Source organism: Trichomycterus rosablanca, chromosome 23, assembly GCF_030014385.1.
Source record: "Trichomycterus rosablanca isolate fTriRos1 chromosome 23, fTriRos1.hap1, whole genome shotgun sequence".
Taxonomy (NCBI): Eukaryota; Metazoa; Chordata; class Actinopteri; order Siluriformes; family Trichomycteridae; genus Trichomycterus; species Trichomycterus rosablanca.
In genome coordinates, this window is record NC_086010.1 from 11,454,521 (window position 1) to 11,469,411 (window position 14,891).

A 14,891-nucleotide genomic window follows, 5' to 3' on the forward strand; every position below is an offset into this window, starting at 1 on the left:
GTAATCGCACTAGTCTGAGAGAGAGTCCCCATCTGGCTTAATCCCGCCCCTATCTGAACAACAGGCCAATCGTTGTTCATGTGGCCGCTCAGCCTCAGCCGGCAGGCAGAGCCGAGATTCGATACGATGTATTCGAGTTCTCAGCTCTGGTGAACAGCGTGTGTTTTTACCGCTGCACCACCTGAGGGTGCCCCCATATTGTTTCATTTTTGCAAATAGAGCAAATATATGCACGGCAAATATACAAACACAAAAAGTCAAAACAACAGGGGATGCGTCATGTTATAATAATTTTTTTTTCTTTCTTCTTAACATTTTTGACCGATTTTACCTGCATTTATAAAGCAAATGAAACGTTGAATTTGGAAACTTAAAATACGATCCGTTATTCAATTTCTGTTTGTTTGTTATTTGATTTTCTGGACCTTGAAATGAAAAAAAGGCCCTGGTTTCCCATTTTTCAATTTTGTTTTTTGAAATAAAAAACAAATGACCAAATGTAGACGGACCCTAAAGCCCACTTGTAGTAAGTGCTACATCAGTAAATGTTATCAGTCTTGCACAATTCAGTCACACAATTCAACAATGTCACACACACACACACACACACACACACACACACACACACACACACACACACACACGGTATGTGTAATAAAGTGACTTGTCCATTAGGTGGAGTCCTCCTGCATCATTTCATTGTCGCACCCAAGTTTGGAAGCCAGGGATCCATATTTGTTGTCCTTCATTTGTGGGTGCACTTTATCAGTACTTTTCTTACCTTAAAATACAGGACATTGTTGTTGTGCTAATCATGAAACACTTAACATTTAGTGTACTGCTAATTGGCCTTGTTTTTAAAGCTTACCTGGGACTTGACCCAGTGAGATGAACATTTGGTCCAGTTTAATTTTAGGTCGATTTCTAGCAACCAGGAACACTCCAGTAAATGCACATATGCACCTGTCAAAAAATAAAGAATATTATTTAACCACATTAATATACACTGATGTACTGTCTATATACAGTGGGTGAAAGTATTAACATGTACTGTAGATTCAGTACTTACCCACACACAAACAGGAGGATGTATATTATTGATAAGCCATAAAACTCTTCATAGAATAAAATCCCTAAAATTAATAATGAATTATTAGTGTTAGTCAAATGAAATTGATTTATTTAAGTACTTTATTAATTTACCTGTGTGTGTATACAGAACTTTCTTAAATTAACATTAAATTCCATTCCAGTGTCTGCTAAATTCCAACACTGGCACACACATTCTACTCACACCTGAACCAAACTTATTTAACAATGAATGAGTTTAAAACAGTAGCTGAATTTAAAAATAACTACTGATAATGGCAAACGAGTGGAAACGTTTTAAAAGAGGAATACTCTGAGCTTCAGGTTGCTTCCATTCTTAAAATTTTAAAGCCAGTGATTCATAAGAACAAGATCAAGCGCCAAGCATTGGGGGCAACAAAGTAGGACAGTGCTGCATGCCACACAGCAGGTTTAATCAAGTTGTGGGTGGAGGACTATCAAATTAAGACCCGAAGTCTAAGTCATGGTCTCCCCAATCTCCAGACCTATACCCCACTAAAATCTTGATCAAGAAGAAGATGTATGGTCACAAAGCCAAGCTGCTTAAATCTTTTGAACCAAAAGTGGCATGAAGTTGGTGTCACCTGAAAGCTGTGATAAAAAATCGGGGTTATTTCACCAAATATTGATTTCTGAACTTTTCCTAAGTGAAAATGTAGTATTGTAAATGCTCTTATAGCCTGTTTCGACCAAAAGAACAGTTCTTGTTCTGTTTAGGCTTCTTAGAACGTTGGTGCTTTTTAAATAACCAGCCTACAGTTCCACCCATTTTTGGGAGCCAAGGATTGTACTGTACTGGTTCAAACTCAAGTTCGAGAACCAGAACGGAACCCATTCCATGACGGCCAAAAAGGGCTAACAGTGACAGTATTTTAGTTTGGAATTTTTTATTTATTTTGTAAGCAGTTCACAAGGGAATACTACGGGGCTAGTGGCTAACTATATTAATAGTTTCCAGTTGCATTACGCCCAGTATTTCAGAGGAATCTGGACCCATCATGACCCTGACTAAACCGTTGGTAAAAATGGAATAAACTATATGGTACCTGCTACTACAGCACTGGCTGTGAAGAAGACATAATTGATTGGAACAATTTCCATGGCATCAAACAACTTCATAGCCTCATTGAGAAATCTGCAGAATAAAAACATAGTAAACAAATCATTGCATGCATACTAACACTAAATAACAATGATTTTTGGCAATAAACCATTTCTATAATATTCTATAATAATGAGACTCACTTAATCTGGAAGGCACATGAGACTATCATGATGAAAAACATGATGTAAAAAATGGGGTACATGAGCTGCAGCTGGCTTCCACGAATTGTTTCAATGATCATTCCAGACACAGCCTTCACCGAGATCACTGTCACAGAGGCTGTAGTGCACACACACACATTACATTTACATTTTCAGCAGACGCTTTTATCCAAAGCGACTTACACAGTGAGCGGAACACAATGAGCAATTGAGGGTTAAGGGCCTTGCTCAGGGACCCAACAATGGCAACTTGGTGGCGGCGGGGCTTGAACCGGCAACCTTCTGTTTACTAGTCCAGTACCTTAACCACTAAGCTATCACTGGACAGACACACAGACACACAGACACACACACACACACACCTACTCAAACCACCGTGCTTTTAAGAGACAGACCACATTTTTTGGTAATAGGTGTGTATACTCTTACCTAGCAGAGCCACCAGAAGCATCACAATCACAACGTGTTTCAGATTTACGCACTTATACAAGTAGAGCAAGATGCAAAACAAAACCACCTCAAAAAACTGTAGGAGAGAAAATTAAAGAAAGCAATAGATTAATGACACAGATTTATAGTAGTGAGTATGCAATAATCCAACTATGGATTACTAATTAAAAGATGAAATCTGTTATCTGTTAAGATTTCCTTTAGATTCACATTTTAAAAAATAAAAATAATAATAATGATAATAAATCAATGAATTTACATGCATCAATTATACAGACACCGATCAGCCATAACATTAAAACCAATTTCTTGTTTCTACACTCACTGTCCATTTTATCAGCTCCACTTACTATATAGAAGCACTTTGTAGTTCTACAATTACTGACTGTAGTCTATCTGTTTCTCTGCATGCTTTGTTACCCCCCTTTCATGCTGTTCTTCAATGGTCAGGACCCCCACAGGACCACCGCAGAGCAGGTATTATTTAGGTGGTGGGTCATTCTCAGCACTGCAGTGACACTGACATGGTGGTGGTGTGTTAGTGTGTGTTGTGCTGGTATGAGTGGATCAGACACAGCAGTGCTGCTGGAGTTTTTAAATACCGTGTCCACTCACTGTCCACTCTATTAGACACTCCTACCTGCTTGGTCCACCTTGTAGATGTAAAGTCAGAGACGATCGCTCATCTATTGCTGCTGTTTGAGTTGGTCATCTTCTAGACCTTCATCAGTGGTCACAGGACGCTGCCCACAGGGTGCGGTTAACTGGATATTTTTGGTTGGTGGACTATTCTCAGTCCAGCAGTGACAGTGAGGTGTTTAAAAACTCCAGCAGCACTGCTGTGTCTGATCCACTCATACCAGCACAACACACACTAACACTAACACCACCACCACCATGTCAGTGTCACTGCAGTGCTGAGAATGACCCACCACCTAAATAATACCTGCTCTGTGGTTGTCCTGGGAAAGTCCTGACCATTAAAGAACAGGGTGAAAGGGGGCTAACAAAGCATGCAGAGAAACAGAATATGACTACAGTCAGTAATTGTAGAACTACAAAGTGCTTCTATATGGTAAGTGGAGCTGATAAAATGGACAGTGAGTGTAGAAACAAGGAGGTGGTTTTAATGTTATGGCTGATCAGTGTATGTTAAGTGTATACACTAGCCCACCACTGCTGAGATCTAAAATAAGGATTTGAATCTCAGTGGCACTATCAGCCCAACCCTGACCACAGCGCTAGAAATTGCCTAGATCTTGCAATAATTTTAATAACCTATTTACATTGAGTTACGAATATAATAAGAACATTTAACTGTAAATATAATTGTTTTAAAAATAATTCACACTTTTCTACTAAACTTTAAAGCATAAAAGATTTTAGAAACATTTAAACCTTTTGTTTTACAGTTTATGTACACTCAGTGTTAATGACTTCTTCAAACTTAGACCAAACTTTTGGTGACTGGTTGAAGACACGTACAAAGTAGGCGAGGAACTGCCACGAGATTAGGCAGCGCTCCACCATGTTTGCCGTCACGTGGGGGGCGGAATGAGGGGCAAAGTTCACCAACAAAAATGTACCGGTGAGAGCGAGAGCACCTCCTATGGACAGCACAGAACATAGTTAATATTACTCTGATGTTCCTAAAGCCTGGACATTACAACCCCAAATCAGAAAAAGTTGGGACAGTATGGAAAATACAAATAAAATAAAAACATAGTGCTCCTTACATTTACTTTGACTTTTATTTGATTGCAGTTAGAATGAATCTGAGATATTTCATTTGTCTGCTCAGCTTCATTTCATTTGTTAATAATAAACCTCCAATCCTGCATTTCAGGCCTGCAACACATTCCAAAAAAAGTTGGGACGGGGCAATTTAGGGCTAATAATGAGGTGAAAAAACTCAATAATGATGTGATTCCAAACAGGTGATTGTAATCATAATTTGGTACAAAAGAAGCGTCCAGGAAAGGCTGAGTCTTTGATGAGTAAATATGATCAGAGGATCTTCAGTTTGTCAACAAATGTGTGAGAAAATGATTGAAATGTTTAAAAACAATGAACCTCAAAGATAGATTGGAAGGGATTTGCATATTTCTCCCTCTACAGTGCATAATATCATTAAACCATTCAAGGAATCGGGAGGAATTTCAGTGCGTAAAGGCCAAGGGAGCAAGCTTAAGCTGAACAACCGTGATCTTCGATACCTCAGACGGCACTGCATCAAGAACCACCACTCAACAATAGCTGATATAACCACATGGGTGAGGGATTACTTTGGCAAACCTTTGTTAAGCACTACAATACAGAGTTACATGCACAAATGCCACTTAAAACTTTACTGTGCAAAAAAGAAGCCTTATGTTAACCATGTCTAAAAGCGGCGTCGACTTCTCTGGGCTCGGAGGCATCTAGGATGGACCATCACACAGTGGAAACGTGTATTGTGGTCAGATGAATCAGCATTCCAGGTCTTTTTTGGAAAAAATAGACGCCGTGTGCTCCGGACCAAAGACGAAAAGGACCATCCAGACTGTTATCATCAACAAGTCCAACAGCCAGGGTCTGTCATGGTATGGGGCTGTGTCAGTGCCCTTGGCAAAGGTCATTTACACTTCTGTGATGGCAGCATTAATGCAGAAAAGTACATTGAGAACTGAGAGCAACATGTGCTGCCTTCAAGACGTCGTCTTTTCCAGGGACGTCCATGCATTTTCAACAAGACGATGCAAAACCACATGCTGCACACATTACAAAGGCATGGCTGCGGAAGAAGAGGGTATGGGTACTGGACTGGCCTGCCTGCAGACAATGATTCCGTACTGTTGCACATCTTAAGACGTGTTTGCAGGAAGAATGGGACAAAATAAAAGCTGAATCACTAAATCACTTGGTAAAACATCTTTTAAGTGTGGTGAAAAGGAATAACAACATTACAAAGTGGTAAATGCTTTAGTGTCCCAACTTTTTTTTGGAATGTGTTGCAGGCCTGAAATGCAGGAATGGATGTTTATTAATACATGAAATCTCAGGATCATCCTGTCTGCAATCAATAAAAGACAAAGTAAATGTAAGACACAAAATCTAAGACTACAATAAAAGAACCTGTAAAACTCACCCAAAACATCAGAGGCTCGTAATGTCTCTTTTAGGAACACCACAGATATAACAGCACTGGCTGAACGGGACAAGAAACGGTTATTTTATTACCAGAACTGTTTAGTATTAGTTGCTAAATTCATTTTATCATCAAAACTTGAGCTCAAAGGCAGAACTTACCAATGACAGACACACAGCCAAGAGGAGCGATCAGTGATGCTGGAGCAAATCCATAAGCAGCAAAGTTCCCCAGTTCCCCGATTCCCATGAGCAGGATACCACACCACCACAGATGGTTTTTGTAGTACGACTTAGTGCTTTCCTGGGACTGTTGTATGTGGGTGTACTTCTGTAAATGTGTTGGGGTTAGAAATCAATACACAGCTAATTCGAATATTTATTTTTACTTTGGTGTCAAACTGACCTGAGTGTTCAGTGAGATACTGATGAGGAGGTTGCCACATATTGCAATGAGGATTCCTAGGATATATGTCTGAAAACACACACAGTAAAAGCATTAGAAATGATTAAATCCACACCAGCATATTGAAAGTCGAGTGTGTGGTTCTTGGGGGATTATGGGTATGTGTATGCAGTTAGTGAGTGTGTGTGTGTGTGTGTGTGTGTGTGTGTGTGTGTGTGTGTTGTGGGGGGGGTAGTTTACCTAGCATTTAGGAGTTTCTTCTGTGTTTGGTTTTGGAAAATGTGTTCGCGTGTTTCAGTGTGTATACACACTGATCAGGCATAACATTATGCCCACCTTCCTAATATTGTCTTGGTCCCCCTTTTGCTGCCAAAACAGCCCTGACTCGTCGAGGCATGGGATCCACTAGACCCCTGAAAGTGTGCTGTGGTATCTGGCACCAAGATGTCAGCAGCAGATCCTTTAACTCCTCTAAGTTGTGAGGTGGGGCCTCCATGGATCAGTACTTGTATGTCCAGCACATCCCACAGATGCTCTAATGGATTGAGATCTGGGGAATTTGGAGGTCAAGTCAACACCTCAAAAATCCTGCTGAAAGAGGCCACAGCCATCAGGGAATATCGTTTCCATGAAAGGGTGTACATGGTCTGCAACAATGCTTAGGTTGGTGGTACGTGTCAAAGTAACATCCACATAGATGGCAGGACCTGAGGTTTTCCAGCAGAACATTGCCCAAAGCATCACACTGCCTCCGCCAGCTTGCCTTCTTCCCATAGTGCATCCTGGTGCCGTGTGTTCCCCAGGTAAGCGACGCACACGCACCCGGCCATCCACGTGATGTAAAAGAAAACGTGATTCATCAGACCAGGCCACCTTCTTCCATTGCTATGTAGTCCAGTTCTGATGCTCATGTGCTCATTGTTGGCACTTTTGGTGGTGGACAGGGGTCAGCATGGGCACTGTGACTGGTTTGCAGCTATGCAGCCCCATACGCAACAAACTGTGATGCACTGTGTATTCTGACACCTTTTTATCAGAACCAGTATTAACTTCTTAAGCAATCTTGAGCTACAGTAGCTCGTCTGTTGGATCGGACCACACGGACCAGCCTTCGCTCCCCACGTGCATCAATGAGCCTTGGCCGCCCATGACCCTGTCACCGGTTTACCACTGTTCCTTCCTTGGACCACTTTTGATAGATACTGACCACTGCAGACCGGGAACACCCCACAAGAGCTGCAGTTTTGGAGATGCTCTGACCCAGTCATCTAGCCATCACAATCTGGCCCTGGTCAAACTCGCTCAAATCCTTACGCTCGTCCATTTTTCCTGCTAACACATCAACTGGATTGCCATGATGAAGAGATACTCAGTGTTATTCACTTCACCTGTCAGTGGTCAATGTTATGCCTGGTTGGTGTATATATATTTTATCAGTGTAGTGCTAGCGGCAGGGGATTTCAGATCACAGGGGTGGTACCAAAATTAGTGCAATTTAAAAAGAAGGAAAAAAGAAATGATTGTGGATTAGAAATATGGATAGGATTCGTGTTAGCTACAATTATTATTTGTTAATGTTACTCATTTACCTCCATGTTGGATATTCAGGAATAGCTCCTACAGGGCATCAGAGAAGACTGAAGTCGTCAGTTCAAGTACTGTACAAACAGTTATAAGCACTGTATAGTAAATAACAAATAAAAACACCATATTTAAAAGATCCAAATCCAGAGTATGATGCAATAGAACAGACTTATACATATTTGTAATTAATCTTCTACAAAAGTATGATATAGCCATTTATTATTTGCTAATTCTTTACACATCTTTCTGTCTTAAAAATACCTGTCGTAACACAACTTGTCCATCCTTGGCCTTTAGGCATCGAGATTTCCCCAGACTCCCTCAATCTTTTCATGATATTATGAACTGTAGATGGTAAATGACCTAAATTCCTTGCAATCTAGCACTGTGAAACATTGTGTTTAAAAGGACTGACACCGTACACCGTTCAGGCATAACATTAAAACCACCTCCTTGTTTCTACACTCACTGTCCATTTTATCAGCTCCACTTACCATATCGAAGCACTTTGTAGTTCTACAATTACTGACTGTAGTCTATCTGTTTCTCTACATACTTTGTTAGCCCACTTTCATGCTGTTTTTCAAAGGTCAGGACCACCACAGAGCAGGTATTATTTAGCTGGTGGATCATTCTCAGCACTGCAGTGACACTGACATGGTGGTGGTGTGTTAGTGTGTGTTGTGCTGGTATGAGTGGATCAGACACAGCAGCGCTGATGGAGTTTTTAAATACCGTGTCCACTCACTGTCCACTCTATTAGTCACTCCTACCACCTTGTAGATAAAAGTCAGAGACAATCGCTCATCTATTGCTGCTGTTTGAGTTAGTCATCTTATAGACCTTCATCAGTGATTACAGGACGTTGCCCACGGGGCGCTTTTGGCTGGATGTTTTTGGTTGGTGGACTAACCGCCAGAAAGAGGGCTGACAAAGCATGTAGAGAAACAGATGGACTACAGTCAGTAATTGTAGAACTACAAAGTGCTTCTATATGGTGGTGCTGATAAAATAAACAGTGAGTGTAGAAACAAGGAGGTGGTTTTAATGTTATGGCTGATCAGTGTATAAACATCTAATAAAATTATAATACTTTTTGTGTGTCGCACAATCTGTTATTTTGGAGGTTAGTTCTGAAGGTTTTCAGCTACAAAAATGTATATGACATTATTTACACAGAACACAAACTATTAGTGATCACTTCACACAAGTAAACTGTTACACAGACAATTAAACATTCCTGGTTAGTTAGATCTTAACACCAAGCACATAATATTGTTATAATTGATCAAAAAAAATGAAACAGAACTACCTCAAACAAAGCCGTTTTATGCATCAGGATACATAGAGTCGCTGGTGGGACGTAGCCGGAGGTCTAGAACAGCGCTGAAGACAGAGTCTTTGTGAATGAAGGAACAATAGTGGCCTGTGGTGCTGCTGGACTCGATGTGAAGAGAGGCATGGGAGGGGCAAAACTATTGGGTGGGATGAAACTATACATTCAGAACACAAGAGCTATTCTCTTAGTACCCATAGTGCCTACCACACAACTAACTGTACTGATAATGTATGTATGTGTACAATACACAAGATCTCTCAAAAATAAATGAAGATACACGTATATTACCATAAAAACACAGTGTTCCTTACATTTACTTTGACTTTTATTTGATTGCAGACAGTTTGAACCTGAGATATTTCATGTTTTATCTGCTCAACTTCATTTCATTTATTAATAAACATCCATTCCTGCATTTCAGGCCTGCAACACATTCCAAAAAAAGTTGGGACGGGGGCAATTTAGGGCTAATAATGAGGTGAAAAAACTAAATAATGATGTGATTCCAAACAGGTGATTGTAATCATGGTTTGGTACAAAAGCAGCATCCAGTAAAGGCTGAGTCTTTGATGAGCAAAGATGATCAGAGGATCTCCAGTTTGTCAACAAATGTGTGAGAAAATGATTGAAATGTTTAAAAACAATGTAACAATGTACCTCAAAGAAAGATTGAAAAGAATTTGCATATTTCTCCCTCTACAGTGCATAATATCATTAAACGATTTCAGGAATCAGGAGGAATTTCGGTGCATAAAGGCCAAGAGCGCAAGCTTAAGCTGAACGCCTGTGATCTTCGATTTCTCAGACGGCACTGCATCAAGAACCACCACTCAACAATAGCTGATATAACCACATGGGTGAGGGATTACTTTGGCAAACCTTTGTCAAGCACTACAATACAGAGTTACATGCACAAATGCCACTTAAATCTTTACTGTGCAAAAAAGAAGCCTTACGTTAACCACGTCCAGAAGCCGCGTCGACTTCTCTGGGCTCAGAGGCATCTAGGATGGACCATCACACAGTAGAAACGTGTATTGTGGTCAGAAGAATCAGCATTCCAGGTATTTTTTGGAAAAAATGGACACTGTGTGCTCCGGACAAGGACCATCCAGACTGTTATCAGCAACATGTCCTAAAGCCAAAGTCTGTCATGGTATGGGGCTGTGTCAGTGGCCTTGGCAAAGGTAATTTACACTTCTGTGATGGCAGCATTAATGCAGAAAAGTACATTGAGATCTTAGAGCAACATGTGCTGCCTTCAAGACGTCATCTTTTCCAGGGACGTCCATGCATTTTTCAACAAGACGATGCAAAACCACATGCTGCACACATTACAAAGACATGGCTGTGGAAGAAGAGGGTACGGGTACTGGACTGGCCTGCCTGCAGTAGATCTGTCCCCAATAGAGAATGTGTGGAGAATTTTAAAACAAAAAATGTGACGACGACCTCGTACTGTTGCACATCTTAAGACGTGTTTGCAGGAAGAATGAGACAAAATAAAAACTGAAACACTAAATCACTTGGTCTCCTCGGTGACAAAACGTCTTTTAAGTGTGGTGAAAAGGAACGGCAACATTACAAAGTGGTAAATGCGTTGCAGGCCTAAAATGCAGGAATGGATGTTTATTAATATCTCAGGTTCATACTGTCTGCAATTAAATAAAAGTCAAAGTAAATGTAAGAAACACTGTGTTTTTTATTATTTGCATTTTCCATGCTGTCCCAACTTTTTCTGATTTGTACAAAAAAAATCAAAAAAGTGAAAAAACATGAAAACAACATTTTCTAAGGTACATTTATATCTGTAACCTTTAATTAGAATATTTACAAATATTACATATAAAACGTGTTTTGACATTTATGTCTTCCATGTCATTCTTTAAACTTTATGCTGGTGGAGAAAGAAAAGATGACAAAGGTAACAACATACTTTTATTAATGCAGTGTCAGGTTGACATCTGACCATAAATTTACAGAGAAATAAAATAGAATGTCCAGCCGTATTATGTTAAATCCATTTCAGTCCTTCATGCTAGAGCCTGGTGGACACTTTTTGGGGAAGGTTTATTCTTTATTAACATCTATCTATATTATACCATTTACAAAGTAAATAATAACACTCTTTTAAATATAGTTCTTTCCTTAAATATAAACAGTGCACTAAATTGTACCTAGTGCCAATTTAAAGATGCCAATCCACTTACTGGGATTGCTTTGGGAGGTTGGAGAAAACTCATTACTGACTGAGTAAAAGCAGTGGGATAGGCTCCAGCACCCCCCGCGACCCTAACTGGATAAGCGGATAAGAAAATGAATGAATGAATGAATTTTATAACTGATTTTACATGTCTGTTAGCAATGGGCGTGGCTAATAAACGTTTATATGCAAAATTAGGATCCAGCCAGTTAACTGTCTATCCACCCTTGATGAATGTGATTATTGCCGGTGGCCAAAAACTCACTCACTCACTTTCTAAGCTGCTTATCCTAATCAGGGTCACAGGGGGTGCTGGAGCCTATCCTACCTCTCAATGGACGCAAGGCACACGGTAACACTCTGGACAGGGCGCCAGTCCATCACAGTTCACACCTTAACACACACCTAGGGCAATTTTAGTATCTCCAATGGACCTAACTGCATGTGTGTGGACTGTAGGAGGAAACAGGAGCATCCAGAGGAAACCCACAAAAACACGGGGAGAACATGCACACTCCATACAGAAAGGTCCCGGACTGCTCCACCTGGGAACTGAACCCAGGACCTCCTTGCTGTCAGGTGACAGTGTAGTGTTAATAACTGCAGGATTTCTATCTAAAACAACATTAGCACTTCTGTGTTTATGTCTATATTTGATGGCACATGAACACTTTAAAATCCTCTCAGTTGAAGCCTTTGCTCAGCGCCTTGTCCTTCAGCATGTTGAATTTACAGATAAAGACGTGAATGTAGGCGGGGTCTGCCTGGTAGTGATAGACCTTGCTGATGCTAGGGGGTGGGCTAGCTGCCCTCAAGACTGGGTGCTGAAGGAGAGAGGATGGCGAGAGGTACTGAGACACGCTCGTCACGTAGTCCGACAACCAGCGGTACTGCTGTTCAGATAGACGCTCACGACCCCCGTCACCCTAAAACAGAAAGATGTAGATATAAATAGAATCCGTCTGTCTTTATGCCTGTCTGTCTTTCTTTCTGTCTGTCTGTTTATCTGTCTATCTTTAAATCTGTCTATCTGTCTATCTATCTGTCTGCCTGTCTGTCTATCTAGCTACCTACCTGTCTGTTTATCTATATATCTATCTGTCTATTTGTCTATCTCTGTCTATTTATCTGTCTATCTATCTATATATCTGTCTACCTATCTGTCTATATATCTCTGTCTATCTATATGTCTATATATCTGTCTGCCTGTCTGTCTATCTAGCTACCTACCTGTCTGTTTATCTATATATCTGTCTGTCTATTTGTCTATCTCTGTCTATTTATCTGTCTATCTATATACCCGTCTGTCTGTCTATCTATCAATGTGTCTATCTATCTATATACCTGTCTGTCTGTCTATTTGTATGTCTATCTATCAATCTGTCTGTCTGTCTGTCTGTCTGTCTGTCTGTCTGTCTGTCTGTCTGTCTGTCTATCTATCTATCTATCTATCTATCTATCTATCTATCTATCAATGTGTCTGCCTGTCTATCTGTTTATCTATATATCTGTCTATCTATCTATATATCTATTTATCTGTATGTCTATCTATCTACCTATATATCTATGTCTGTCTATCTGTCTATCTATCTGTATATCTATCTGTCTGTTTGTCTGCCTGTCTGTATATCTATCTATGTCTCCCCCCCTCCCCCATATATTATGTTGTAAGACTGTTGTGCTTCAGTGTCACTGCGTCACTGAGAGAGAGAGAGAGAGAGAGAAAGAGAGAGCTATATATCTATATTTATGTACAGTATATATACTGTATATATATATAAGGAAGTGGTACCTCAGTGTCGCTGCAGACTGGGTGCTGTTGCATAGTGAGTGTGAGTTTTTCAGACTTGTGGGTATCCTGTTGGCAGTGGAGCTCAGTGATGGGGAAGGCCTGCTGCTGTGTGTCTTCACTCACACTCACAACAAAAAGCACCTCACCACTGAGAAGCAGACATCCGGCGTGTTCCTGCCCTGAACTGCTCATCATACGCACACACAGCGCCATGTGCACTTCAGGTGTTCCTAAAGACTGCAGCATCTTCCTGTACCACACACACACACACACACACACACAAGCACTTAATCATAAAATGTAAATACATGAACAATGAATACATATTCATTTATTTATTTATTTATTTATTCTGTTTTAACACCCCTTTATTCTATTTAGGGTCATGTGGGTCTGATTCACTGGGCAAAAGGGCAAATTCAACTGGGCAAACACACACACAATATTACACAGTATTAGCAGCTCTAGTTACCCTGACTGCATGTCTTTGGACTGTAGAAAGAAATGGGGCAGACAGGGGGAGCACATGCACACAGAAAAGACCCGGACACTACCATGTGGGAATCAAACCCAGGACCTTCTTGCTGTGTGTGTGTGAGCATTTCTTACCAAACATATTTGAGATGACTGTTGAGTGCGTCTGCTGATTTCAACTCGGCGGGAAGATACAGCTGCCTCGGCAACTGCCAGAGACCAGCACCATGCAGGATACCTAAACACACAAACACACACTCAGTAAATGTATGCATGCTTAAAGACACACACTAAACAATCACACAAACACACATTTTAAATGTAAATCTGTGCATTACTAATGCTTTGTTTAATTTAAGGTCACGGTGGGTCCAATTCACTGGGCGAAGGGTAGGGAAGTTCACAGTGCATTACAGGGCAAATACAGACACACACAGGGCAATTTTTAGTAGCTCCAATTACCCTGACTGAATGTCTTTGGACCTGTGGGAGGAAACCAGAGCACCCGGAGAAAACCACAGACACGGGGGAACATGCAATCTCTGGACAGAAAGGAATCAGAAGGTTGCCGGGTCAAGCCCCACCACTGCCAGGTTGCCACTGTTGGGCCCTTGAGCAAGGCCCTTAACCCTCAATTGCTTAGACAGTATACTATCACAGTACTGCAAGTCGCTTTGGATAAAAGCGTCTCCTAAATACTAAAAATGTAAATGTAACTTAATGTCCCCTAAACTCTAAATCTTTGAAACTCAAAGATGATTGAGAATGTGTTCTTTTTATTTAGTTTTTAATTTAATTTCAAATTAACAGTGAACTGCCGCTTTGCTCAGCACTGAGTGGTGCAGAAAAACTTCATCAGTGTGAATATGAGATGAATCTGCATTTGTGTGGAATAACTGTCAAAATTACTCTAAAAGCTCCACATGTATCTGTGTTTAACTGGATTTTCACTTTTTGTAATTAATTTTTTTTTTTAATTAATTTTTCCCCTTTTTTCTCCCCCTTTAGCGCATCCAATTGTTCAGTTTGCATTGTGCTTCCTCTCTGTCTATGACCGAGGAGATCGACCGAAACCAAATGCATTTTTGCCACCCACACATTGATGAGTGTGGTGCCACCTAGCGTTGCATGCGGAGAGACA

The 14,891-nt window shown here is 40.5% G+C and overlaps 2 protein-coding genes across 2 annotated transcripts in view; both read right to left on the reverse strand.

Moving 5' to 3' along the window:
- Positions 1 to 554: 554 nt before the first annotated feature.
- On the reverse strand, positions 555 to 7,959 carry LOC134301272 (NIPA-like protein 2). Its single transcript, XM_062985908.1, has 11 exons — positions 7,948 to 7,959; positions 6,359 to 6,427; positions 6,115 to 6,283; positions 5,954 to 6,013; positions 4,312 to 4,433; positions 2,806 to 2,902; positions 2,356 to 2,494; positions 2,157 to 2,245; positions 1,070 to 1,133; positions 869 to 963; positions 555 to 781 (listed from the first exon to the last, which is right to left on the reverse strand). The coding sequence occupies exons 1-11, from the start codon at positions 7,951 to 7,953 to the stop codon at positions 672 to 674; spliced, it is 1,020 nt and encodes a 339-aa protein (XP_062841978.1). The 5' UTR covers positions 7,954 to 7,959; the 3' UTR covers positions 555 to 671.
- Positions 7,960 to 11,206: 3,247 nt separating this feature from the next.
- LOC134300762 (intermembrane lipid transfer protein VPS13B-like) overlaps positions 11,207 to 14,891 on the reverse strand; it is a 149,593-nt gene continuing 145,908 nt past the window's right edge. Inside the window, exons 59-61 of the mRNA XM_062985184.1 lie at positions 13,886 to 13,988; positions 13,277 to 13,526; positions 11,207 to 12,410 (exon numbers count right to left, since the gene is read on the reverse strand). Coding sequence (XP_062841254.1) covers positions 12,168 to 12,410; positions 13,277 to 13,526; positions 13,886 to 13,988 — 596 coding nt within the window. The 3' untranslated portion in view covers positions 11,207 to 12,167. The remainder of the gene's footprint in view (positions 12,411 to 13,276; positions 13,527 to 13,885; positions 13,989 to 14,891) is intronic.

Bases quoted from the DNA above. Each gene is read 5' to 3' on its own strand.
- LOC134301272 (XM_062985908.1), bottom strand. The intron at 4,434-5,953 runs GTGAGTTTTACA...TGCTGTCCATAG, and splicing joins ACGAGCCTCTGATGTTTTGG to GAGGTGCTCTCGCTCTCACC. The intron at 964-1,069 runs GTAAGTACTGAA...ATTTTTTGACAG, and splicing joins ATCCTCCTGTTTGTGTGTGG to GTGCATATGTGCATTTACTG.